We start from the raw sequence: 12,828 nt of genomic DNA, 5'->3' as shown, positions 1-12,828 counted from the left end.
CATTGGTTATTGTCCTGTCATGTGGTTCTCAGTTCTGTTTGCTCATTGGTTGATTCTTGTGATGTGACCCATAGTGTTTGCTACAAATAGCCCTCATGTTCCCACTGTTCTTTGTCGTGTATAAATGTATGTACATGCTGTCGGTGAGTCTAGTCTGTTCATGCTACGTCAAGTCTGTTCGAGTCAAGTCTGTTCGAGTCAAGTCTGTTCAAGTCAAGTCTGTTCAAGTCAAGTCAAGTCTTTGTTTGGATGTTTGGATCACTTTGTAAATAAACTGCACTTGGGTTCATCTTCAACTCGCCTTCAGTGGACTACTCATTACAGAGACCAATAATTTTCTCCTATTAAATTCGGATAAGACAGAGATATTACTTATTGGACCAAAAAACTACATAATCTCTTGGATTACAATTTGCAACTAGACGGATGTACTGTTACTTCCTCTACAGTCAAAAATCTGGGTGTTATATTAGAGCAACTTTTCTTTTGAAAATCATATTTCCCATGTTACAAAAACAGCATTCTTCCATCTTAGAAACATTGCCAAGCTACGAAACATGTTACCTGTTTCTGATGCAGAAAAGCTACTTCATGCATTCATGACCTCTAGACTCGACTATTGTAATGCACTGCTAGATGGTTGTCCTGCATCCTCAATAAAAAAGCTACAGGTAGTCCAAAATGCAGCAGCTAGAGTCCTTACCAGGTCAAGAAAATACGCCTCTGAATTAGATAGACAGACAGACAGACAGACAGACAGACAGATAGATAGATAGATAGATAGATAGATAGATAGATAGATAGATAGTCTTTTGTCTTTATGTCAAAGAAAAAAACAGAATAGGACACACGGCACCAGTCTCGCACTCCCAAATGTCAAACCCGTGCAAACAAAGAGTTTGAGTAATTTTCTCATTCTATCATCCCACACTAATCATCCCCCTCTCCCTCTCATTTTCTGTGACTTTCTTCCTTTCAGGACCAACTAAACCCAAGCCGCTAAACTAATGGCATTAATAAGTCTCTGATTTTTCCGTACATTTCTGCCATACATACATTGACTGACAGTCACCACTGATAAGCTACTACTAAATATATTGTAAAAACATATACTGTACAGCTGCTTTGCAATGATTTGTATCGTGAAAAGCCCTATACAAATAAACTTGAATTGAATTAGATAGACAGACAGACAGACAGACAGACAGACAGACAGATAGATAGATAGTCTTTTGTCTTTATGTCAAAGAAAAAAACAGAATAGGACACACGGCACCAGTCTCACACTCCCAAATGTCAAACCCGTGCAAACAAAGAGTTTGAGTAATTTTCTCATTCTATCATCCCACACTAATCATCCCCCTCTCCCTCTCATTTTCTGTGACTTTCTTCCTTTCAGGACCAACTAAACCCAAGCCGCTAAACTAATGGCATTAATAAGTCTCCAAAACGACGGCTCTCTCCTCCTCTCATCCTTTATCTTTCCCCATGCAACCATTACTCCCACCGCATTCTGCTTCCAGTTCGCGGCTCTAGGGCCTCCGTAGAAGACGCTGAACGGAGGAAAAGAGGGGAAAAATGAGGGAATGTGAGGAGGAGAGAACAAACAAAAGGGTGGAATATATCAAAAAGAACTTGAGTGCCAAGACGACTGTTTCTCTCCATCCATCTGTCGCTTCCTTCCCTTGTTCCTTTAGTTAGTTCTTTTCTTTTATTAATGTTGTGTCTGTTTAGGATGAGCCATGTCCTCATGATACCAAAGGCAGCTGTGTTTACCTGGATTTGGGTTGTTGATACGGTCCGCAGGGTCAGGTTTGGGAGATTTGGCTGGCAGACCATATGGACCTTCGGACACATAATTGAGAAACCGTTTAGTAATTTTAATGGTTCAGTCAATGTGCACACAGCATAACAAAAACAAATATGCTACTGTATCACAACCGTGTAAGTGATGAACTGTGATTTAAATGCAACTTTGCCATCACAGGAATAAATTACATTTTAAAATATATCAAAACATTAAATAGTTATTTTAAATTTTACAAATATTTCACAATATTACTGTTTTTGCTACATTTTTGATCAAATAAATGCATACAAGACTTACTTTAAAAACATTTAAAAAATCTTAATTATTCCAAACTTTTGACCAGTAGTGGATATATCAACTCAATAAGCAAGTTGATACTAATTAATATGCAGATATGTTTACCAATCATCAAGAAACACTGCATAGGTCTTAAAGGCACAGTTGCAAAAACAGCCTGTTTAATTTTAAAGGTCAGACAGCGGGTGCAAAAGGTCCTGTAAATATCAACTGCAACTTTAAGGAACAGAATAAAGCAAAAAAGTGTAGAATATGGTTCCTTTAAGATGTTTCACACCATAATGTTGTTTTTGAGGGGCTACTGCTGAGGTTACAAACACTTTAGACAGCAGATAGACATTTCATACACACACACAGTCATCTCTGAGCTTATGGCGAGCTGTCACACTTGTCAAAATGCCATGACAGTCTGTGTGTGCGTGTAGGCACATATCAGATATCTCCAACCGAAACGGCTTTTATTTAGATGACAAACAAAACAGACGTGACCTTTCAGCCACTAAGCAGATAACAACTACAGTGAGAGAGACCGAAAGAGATTTTTAAGAAAAGTCAATAAATGTTGTGAAAAAAATCTAATTCATAGCCAAAGATGGAGGCTGAAAAAAAAAACAGGTAAATAAAAACAAAATGTTTCATAGTCTTTTTTGCGGTGTTAATCCTCTCTTATTCAACAGTGTAGTGTGATAGGCATGACTGATAAATAACTCCAAACACACAACAGTCACGAGTGTTTGTGGTGTACTGTTACGGCTCAGGGACTTGTGTCCACAGTCTGTTGGGATTCACTTACCGCTGTTTTCCTGAGTTTAATAATGAAAACTAACAAGGGGCCGACAGAGTTTGTGTTTGCGTGTAAACAAAAGCTATTGGTCAAGAGCGTGGTCATGTGTGCCACTCAGAGAAACGCTTTACTGAGCCTAAGTTTCTGCTAATCCAGCATCCGTAACTGTTTCAGGTGACCAACCCTCTGGCTTTGTCTGCCGATATGCTCCCAAGAGTGTGTGTGCATGTGTGTTACTCACTCTGTCCCACTTTCAGCACCACCTTCATGCCCTGTATAGCACAAACTCCTCCTCTCATGCTCTCCAGTCCCTGACGCGTCCCATCTGATGTAGCTGTGAGAGAAAAGAAGAGATTTACTACTTATTATTATATCATACACACAGCAAATAATCAACAGCAATGCAAAAAATTCTTAATTCTTAATTGGTTTAATTACTGTTTTATGACTTGTTTTCCAGTATAAAAAAGATGAATATACTTGAAAAGCAACACTGCATGACACATTAACCCATGTTTTCATATAGGCCTATTATATTTTGAGTGTATTTTGGTATTTTTACAAGTGTCATTTTGTCTTACTGCACTGGCAGATTTTTTTCACTTGTTTTTTTTTTTACATGAAAAAATCTTGTTTTAAACATTCTCTGAACACAAGTCTTAATATCTTATGCAGTGTTGCTTCTCAAGTACATTTTTTCTCATTTCAAGACAATCATACTTAGCATACTTAAACAGAAGAATACTGATAAAGATGAATACTGCTTACTATTGAAAAAAAGTATGTGAAACAATATGAAGTACGGTATTCAATATCTTCAATGCATTCAATGTTTTATACTGAAAAATTCAAAAGCTTAATTTAGCAAGTGTCATCCTGCTGATACTTTGGAAATTAATGGGTTATGTCTTTACTTTTATTCTTAATCCAAGTTTGTGTAAAAATGTCTATACTTTTGGCAGCCTTATCAAATAATGAGTCAAGACAGATGTTAATAACAGTGATTTGTCACTATCAACATAAAAGGTCAAGTTAAGAGCATTGCATTGTGGGATACAGTATCTCACATGTACTTTGGTTTTATAATGCACATTTTTGCAAATTGTCATCTGGGTTTTTTATGCACACAGAAAATGTACTCAATGTGAACAGCATACATACTGCAAGCTACAAAAAAAGTGTAATATGGTGTCACAAATAGACTCACAGACAGATCTGATACCGTAGCAATAATAGTTCCTACTGACACACAGTCATTCTGCACATATACTTGATCTAATGTAGATTAACACACACAAATGTCACTCTGCATCATGGTGCAGCTCTAATGAGGCCTAATTTCCGGTCCCAGAGGAGGTCATTTAGCATCCTAAAACGCTTCAAACTGCATCCATCACTCACACACACACACAAACTTGCTTAATCCAGGACTCCTCCAAAACAATGATATTGATAATGATATTGGGGAGCTTCATGGACCTAAGTGGGCCAGCGATGGCCGCTCCTGATATGAAGTGGGCAACAGGTGGACATCATGTGGGATGCATGTGGGTTGAGGCCGACGGCTGGTTACATGTGGGCCAGACGCACGGGCCAAAGACAGGACAGGACAGCTTGTCCTTGGTAATAAGGTCTGGCCGTCTTAAATGAGAGAGAGAGAGACAGAAAGAAAGAGAGAGAAATAATGATTTGATGTAAGTGAGAGTGCCAGATCTTATTTACTGAGGGTGGAGTGAGAGAGAGAGAAAGAATTGAAACGGAGGACAGACAAACCTCTGTCCCTCACTTGTGTAATATGTTATCCAGTCTTTCAAAGCCTCTAGATTCTGATTCCTTCATTTAGTTTAAATCTATCACTCTCTGCCAGTCTCACATGGACCTTTTAAACGTTTTTGTCCATTTCAGAAAAAAATACCCCTGGGCTGCAGAATAACATTCCCACCAATGACCCATGGAGGGTTTGAAAAAAAGAGACCTTCACACCTTTATCTCTCCCTCACTCACGCTCTCAGCCTCACTGAAGGACTGCACACTGTGTCCGGACAGGGGCATAAAAAATACAGACAGACGGATGGACGGACGGACGGATGGATGGATAGAACAGTAGAATAATAGATAGATAGATAGATGGAACGACAGACAGACAGACAGACAGACATATAGATAGACAGATAGATAGAATTTCCCACCAATGACCCATGGAGGGTTTGAAAAAAAGAGACCTTCACACCTTTATCTCTCCCTCACTCACGCTCTCAGCCTCACTGAAGGACTGCACACTGTGTCCGGACAGGGGCATAAAAAATACAGACAGACGGATGGACGGACGGATGGATGGATAGAACAGTAGAATAATAGATAGATAGATAGATAGATGGAACGACAGACAGACAGACAGACATATAGATAGACAGATAGATAGAATGACAGACAGACAGACAGATAGATAGATAGATAGATAGATAGAACGACAGACAGGCATAGATAGAATGACAGACAGACAGATAGACAGATAGACAGATAGATAGATAGATAGATAGACAAATGGAACGATAGATAGATAGATAGATAGATAGATAGATAGACAAATGGAACGATAGATAGAATGATAGATAGGTAGATAGATAGATAGATAGATAGATAGAGAAGGATACAGGGAAGAGCAGGAAGGTCAAGGTTAGCTGTAACCCTAAAACTGAGATATTCTGAGACACTTTGTGAGATGGAAAGAAAAGAGAGAGAGACAGGGAGAGAGGGAGACACTGATGGTCTCTGACAAGCTGTAGCTGATGTGATTGAGAAGAGAGACGATAGGAGGTGATGGAAAGGCCTAATGTGTGAGCAGACGACAGAAAAAAAAGTGTAAGGAAGAGTGGAAAGAGAGAGAGGGAGGGAGTCTGATGACAAGTATGAATGTGGCTCTTCCCTATAAGCCGAAGTACTGAAAGGTCTTGGGGCAGAAAAAAAAGAAAAGGGGAGAAACAAAAGACAAGCAAGAACAATACAGTTTATTGTAAGTAGCAAAGCTGTAGCTGCGGCTCTCCTTTAAAGATAAATGGGAGGCAGAGAGACAAACAAAGAGGAAAAGAGAGATAAAGAAGTAAAAATGGGATGAGAGACTGGTGGAAACACAAGGAATAGAGAGGGAGAGAGAAAGAATAAAGGAAGGACAGGATGAGTAATTGAGACAATGATCAGCAGTGATGGGGGGATGAGGAGAAATGGAGGACGGAGTGGCAGAGGAACACCATTCTCCAAGTCCCATATAACAGGAACAGAAAGAAACGAAGGGCAGAAGTCATGAAGAAACATTGCAGTCATTTGTTCTTAATCACTATGCGTATGTTATTCACCTCAGTGTGTGTATTTCTCAAGGATAAGAATACAAACTTGAGTAAAGACAGGAGTTGCTGCATGTCACAAAGATTCAAGAGAGAAGAACTGATAAAAAGAATGAAGTGTAAAGGCCAGAAGAGCGATTTAGTGAACAAAACAACAAACAAATGAAGTCCAGGAGGTTGTGTGTGAGTGTGAGTGTGATTGTGAGAGAGAGTGTGCATCTCCCACGCATGTGTTTATGTAAAGGGGCTCTAGGATGCCCCTTGTCGCACTAATGATGGTGATAAAGCGCAAGTCAGTCAGACATGTGTGTTATGTGTGGGCGTTATCCCACGGCTATTATTGTGGAAGCACATTTGTGTGTGAGTGTGTTTATGAGAATTACAGACAGTGAGAGTGTGTGTCTGTGTGTGTGTGTGGGGGGGGGGGGGCATATTTAATGTATTTGTGTAGCATGCATGTTAGATATATTTTCATGACAGATTGCAAATAATCATGAATATTCAAATTTTGTCTGTTAATGGAATATTGTGGGATATTTATAACCTGTCAATTACATAGACAACAATTTTAATTCTCAGAGTATATATACAAACATGTATCTTTGGGTCATCATTTAATCACCCTCGTGTCATTACATAAATGCAAAAAAAAAAAAAAAACTGTGCAAGATAAACGTAGATGTTTAGCAGAGTCCATATAGTGAAAGTGAATGGTGACCAGTGGCTGTCAAGCTCAAAAAATGACAAGCATCATAAATGTGTATGTCTTCTGAATTCATAGTTTTGTGTGTGTGGAATATATAAACATTGTATTTGTTAATTGCAGCAAATCCAGTGTTATTATCATTAACTAAAACCATTAAAAATAGTCTTCATTTCATTTTATAAATAAAATAAAATAAAATAAAAAATAGAGATGTTGCTTTTCAGAAATAAAAATTAAAAATTAAAAAATAAAAGCACAAAATTATTAAAACTAAAACTAAAAAATAAAAGCTAATTCAAAATATTAACAATGTAAAAATAATTCTAAAATAACACTTGAAATCTCATTTACATTCATGTAGTCAACTATGGTGCATCAAGACGTCTTGCATGAGCTTTGACGTCAATGAAAGGTTATCATGTGTCATATAATGATTTTGAATATGCAAATGTTCCAATCACACTAATTTGAGAGTGGCAGAGGGTACGATTTTCACTGAATACTTAAATTAGGATATTTTCCTCACACAGAACTATTGTACAATATGGTCCTTTTTGGAGCTAGACAATCCATATTCACTTTCACATTATTGAAAAGAGCAACGTGAACATCTGCTTTTCTGGTCTACAGAAGAAAGAAAATCACAGTGTTTAGAACAACATCAGTGACAGTAACTCAGTCTCAATTTTTATGTTTGGGAAAATTATGCTTTTCAGAAAATTCCAGCGTCACATTTCTGTTTTCAAACCCTCTGGCCCATTTGCCTGCTACGCTTCCATTCAAAATGCATACAGTGGTGTGAAAAAATTTTGGCCCCCTTCCTGATTTCTTATTTTTTTGCATGTTTGTCACACTTTAATGTTTCAGCGCCACTACATTCATCCTCTATGTCCAGCTCACTTCCTGATCCTACGTCACTTCCTTCCATCTCTGCTCCAGTCACACCCTAGTGTCACCAAGCGCCCTCGTCGTCTACTTCACTTTGTCAGGCAGTTCCTATTTAAGAGATTTCTTGATTGCGACCAGGTGTGGCAGTAATCAGGCCTGGGTGAGGCTAGAGTAATTGAACTCAGGTGTGATAAACCAGTTTTAACAGGGGGGCAAACACTTCTTCACACAGGGTCATGTAGTTTTGGATTTTGTTTTCCTTTAATAATAAAAACCTTCATTTAAAAACTGCATGTTGTGTTTACTTGTGTTATCTTTGACTAATATTTAAATTAGTTTGATGATCTGAAACATTAAAGTGTGACAAACATGCAAAAAAATAAGAAATCAGGAAGGGGGCCAACACTTTTTCACACCACTGTATATAAACAGACTAAAAGCATGTTTTCTCTTTGTTACAGACTGAGGAACAGGTCAAAGTTAATGTTCTATGTGATCTGCAACATTCCACACATGCTCTTCATAGACAATGAGCTGTAAATAATCCACAATATTCCATTAAAAGTGCCCAGATCTCAAAACACATCAATTATTAAGTTGCAAAACATGTAGTGTGAGAGTGTAAAATACGATGTTTTTTCTTCTTCTTCAGCACAGTACTGAACCATGAGAGATTTGCACTGCTGTCCTCAGCCAACTATTCCCACCTTTGGCACACACTTCTTATTTCCTGAAACTAAATAAGAATCAATAAATCAGCAGCAACACATTCGTATGGTTGATTTAAACCATTAATGAAGCCTTCATAAGCAATTAAGAGAGTGCTGACAGCTAAAAAGAGAGAAGGACGGAAGAATTCACCAAAAAAAAAGATGCCACGTAAGACTCACCGCCGGCATGAAATCATGTTTTCCATTAACTTTAAAAGCAGGAGAATGTTCTTACGAGGTACAATTTATGCCGTTATCTACCGAAACAACAGCAATTTATGAGGGAAAATGGCTGCTGATTTCGAAAAGGATGCAGATTTTGATGGCACTTCTCTTAATGTTTCCTTAATGTTTCTGAGCGGGGCGGTCTGCGTTCTGATTGGTCCGTTTCTGACATCCACAGAAGAGGCACAAGGATGGAGGACGAAGACGACGTGTGCTGTAGACAACGCTCACCCTGATGTGTTAGACAAGACCGCAATGTCATTCTAAATGGCCCTGTATGAGTTTATGATAAAGAAGCACATTTGAAAGCCAACAGGCTAACTTCAGATCGTGTGTATGTGCACGTCTTTGAGTGAGCAGGACAGATTAAGGAGCCTCTTGAGGTAGGTTCGAGTATATCACACTGACAGTCTTGGCAATGGTGCATAATTGCAGCTCATAATGTCCCAGATGATCACACGCACACAGTAACACTAGAATACAGTTGTCAAAAGCAAACAAGTTTAAAACATAAATGACATATGAGAGTGTATATAATCTACTCCCCTCACACACATAAAGACAGGGCTGTAGCTAGGAACTCTAGGAACTCCTGACTGTATATTGAGCTGGGCCTCCTTTTTTTTTTTTAAACAAAATGTAAGGACAATACATTTTCTGATCCCACCTAAACTGAATTATAAAATTGAATATTTATCAGTATTTCTCTCAGGAGACCACGGATCAAATGGATTAAAAACACTTCACATACTTTCAGAGGCGGACAAAGTACTCAACTCCATTACTTGAGTGAAAGTACAGATACTGCTGGTCAAATATTACTCCATTACAAGTAAAAGTTGTAAAGACAGATTTTTACTTAAGTAAAAGTACAGAAGTACTTGCTTTTAAAAGTACTTAAGTACCAAAAGATAGAAATGTAGTGGAGTGAAAAGTACAATATTTGTCTTTCAAATGTAGTGAAGTTAAAGTCATAAGTTCCCAGAAAAAACAATACTCAAGTAAAGTACAGATACTCAAAAAGTGTACTTAAGTACAATACTCAAGTAAATGTACTTAGTTACTGTCCGCCTCTGCATACTTTACGAATGAAGTATTTTTTAGGTAATATTGCTGGTTCAATAAATGTTAAGCTTAATCGACAGCATTTGTAGCACAAGTACCACAAAAAATAATTGACATGTCAATTGTTTATTTTTTAATTTTAGAGGATTTTAAAAGCATTATACACTATTGTTTAAAAGTTGGGGTAAGTAAGATTTTTGTTTTTGTTGAAAGAAATAAATTAATACTTTTATACAACAAGGACACATTAAATATTTATAAAATGCAACAGTAAAGATTTATTTATCATTTAAAAAAATTAATTTTTCTTTTTTTTCTATTCATCAAAGAAATCTGGAGAAATGTTTCAGTTTCCACAAAAATATTAAGTAGCACAACTGTTTTCAACGTGATAGTACTAATAAATATTTCTTGAGCAGCAAATCAGCATACAAGTATAATTTTTGAAGGATCATGTGACACTGAAGACTGGAGTAAATTGCATTTTTTTATATATTAAAACAGAAAACAGTTGTTTAAAATTTAAAATAGGTAAATGTTATGTAAAATGTTTTAAATAATATTTCATGCTGTAACTGTAGGGCTAATACAATATGTCCCCTATGAACTGCATATGTGAATATTATGTAGACCTATTGTTTACATCAAATGTATGCTTTATAAGTAGGGTAATCATAGCAGGTTTCATCCATAGTCTGTCCGTTTAAATGTTTGTGTTTAGCTTCAAATGGTGTCTTTGATGACAGTATTCTATAAAAATGATTTGCATTCCGCTTCTGACATCCAAAGGCACAACAATAATTTTTTTCATTTACTGTATTTCATGGATTTCACAATGCATGCACAGCTGCAAGCGACGTAACTGTGACGTCTACTCCAAAATTGGTCTATACTATTGAAAGTATTACTGACTTGACTTGTATCAAACCTGCAATATTTGTCATATTCTCCCGTAAAATGCATTAAATGCATTGTTGTGGGCCCCTCTGAACCTGTGGACCCCTAGAGTCATTCCCATCTTTGACCCCATTAGCTACAGCCCTGCATGATCTTTCCTATATGCTCAATGACATTTTCACTTGTGGCCAGTTATTCACGTTTCTACCCATCCAGACCGATTACGGTCATTCCTCTCTCCCTCTCTTGATCGGCCCCTGGAGCGGCACAGCGCTGCCAGCGACCACAGTCACGCAAGGAGCACATATACTTCCTGTTATATACACACACGAAAACACACTGTTACAGTCACAAAGCTGAATCCAAAGCATGCATGACACCACACGCACTGCCAGCGCATACATTTCCATGCTGCAAATGGATGTTGGAGTGTTAGAGCGAGTACAAAGTTAAAGGCTCCAGTGGTTGAGTACTAAGAGAAGGCTGGTACTGGAGGCCTGCCAGGCAGCCTCGTGAACCACTAGAGAGAGTTTAGCCCGTCTGACCTCATAACCATTCCATCTCTAATACTGCTCCAGATGCCAGCCCATCAGCCTGTATGAGTAAACACACAACACAAATAAAAACTCCAGCAGAGCAAGTGTCCAAGAGAAGAAAGCAGCTTACGAGGGCAGAGGTCACAGAGAAAGAGAGACAGATCTGAAAAATCCCTCATCCTTTTCTCCAGATAAGGTTGCTCTGAGTTTAAAGGAGTCTATAAATAAGCGTGTAAACAAATAAAGCATTCGGTGGCTCATGTAATGAGATCAGACAGCTCTAATCCTGTTCAGACTGTAAAATCTGCTGGACAGTAAATCAGCTGTGGGATCTACTGAATATCAACACCATCAAGGCTTATGTAAATATATTACATAAAATACAAAACAGATTAAATTTAATAAGCTGATGGAATATGCTTGGTGCAAAAGAGCCATGATGCAATGGTTAAGTGCAGACACACACATTGAGCCTTGATCCTATTCCCGGTCTTCTTTTAAATAAACAGAAAACAAATGTAAATATACATTTAACCTCTTAAGACCCGGCAAAACATTTTAGGAAAAAATTAGTATTTTTTCCATGTCATTACATTGTTTAGAGCATTAAAAAAAATGTAAAAATGATATTTCCTTCATAAGTTATGCTATGTCCTTGGTAGAGGACATCGGGACTCAATTTCTTTAAAAAATAAAATAAAAAGACATGAATGAACATGCATAGGCAAAAACAATTGATTTTTTTTAAATCACCAATACATTTTTAGTTTTCAGGATTTTTTTTGACCAAACTTTGTATGAAGATAATTCTAAACTATGTTATAACAGAATGATTTGATATACCATTTTTCTTCATGCAAAATGTGTGTAAAATGGCCACAAACAGGTTTTCTCATTATATATAATGTATCTATAAACTAAATCTAATTTGCATATTAATGTGTTTTTGGGGCAACATGTAATGAAAAAAAGAAGTGTAATATTGAGAGTAATAATTGACAAGATTTTCATAATAATATATAATATTTCATAGGAATATTGAAATATATTTTCTTTCCCTATTCATTTGTTGTGTCTCCCAAAATGCGTAATAAACATGCTTTTAGTCCCGGTGTCCTCATATGAGGACATGTATGAAATCAACATCCTGTTTCGTAACAGAAAGTCATATTTTGATTTGAAACCCCATAACTTTTTCCTGAGATGTTGATTTATGACACACAGTTTAAGAATTAGTCAGATTTAAATGATAATTACAAAATATTATCATATTTCCATAAGAGTGTCACTAAATTAATATCAGACATTTTTGAAGACCAAGGAGAGGGAGTGGTCATGGTGATGTATGAAGTATTTATAAAAAATATGTACTGTATTACAGTGTGCATTATTTGCAAGACTTGCATACAGGATAATGAATTCTTCTTCAATAAAGAATATCCTAATGCATTATAAAACCACACTGGCTTAAGTGCTAACAACAGGCCTATCCAGACGGCAGCATTCTAGAAAGCAACACTCCATTTCAAAATACAAGAGTGGAGCAAGGCATGATGGGATATCTCTGCA

At 37.2% G+C, this 12,828-nt stretch overlaps 1 protein-coding gene across 1 annotated transcript in view; it reads right to left on the bottom strand.

Moving 5' to 3' along the window:
* The window catches only part of efnb3b (ephrin-B3b), a 76,618-nt gene that overhangs the window by 7,336 nt on the left and 56,454 nt on the right, over positions 1 to 12,828 (bottom strand). The window contains exons 3-4 of the mRNA XM_016510949.1: positions 3,133 to 3,225; positions 1,777 to 1,845 (exon numbers count right to left, since the gene is read on the bottom strand). Of these exons, the coding sequence (XP_016366435.1) occupies positions 1,777 to 1,845; positions 3,133 to 3,225 (162 nt within the window). The remainder of the gene's footprint in view (positions 1 to 1,776; positions 1,846 to 3,132; positions 3,226 to 12,828) is intronic.

This window comes from Sinocyclocheilus rhinocerous, unplaced genomic scaffold (genome assembly GCF_001515625.1).
Source record: "Sinocyclocheilus rhinocerous isolate Xijiao unplaced genomic scaffold, SAMN03320098_v1.1 scaffold865, whole genome shotgun sequence".
Taxonomy (NCBI): Eukaryota; Metazoa; Chordata; class Actinopteri; order Cypriniformes; family Cyprinidae; genus Sinocyclocheilus; species Sinocyclocheilus rhinocerous.
Note: the sequence above shows the minus strand (reverse complement) of the source record. Positions and strands in the feature narration are given on the sequence as shown.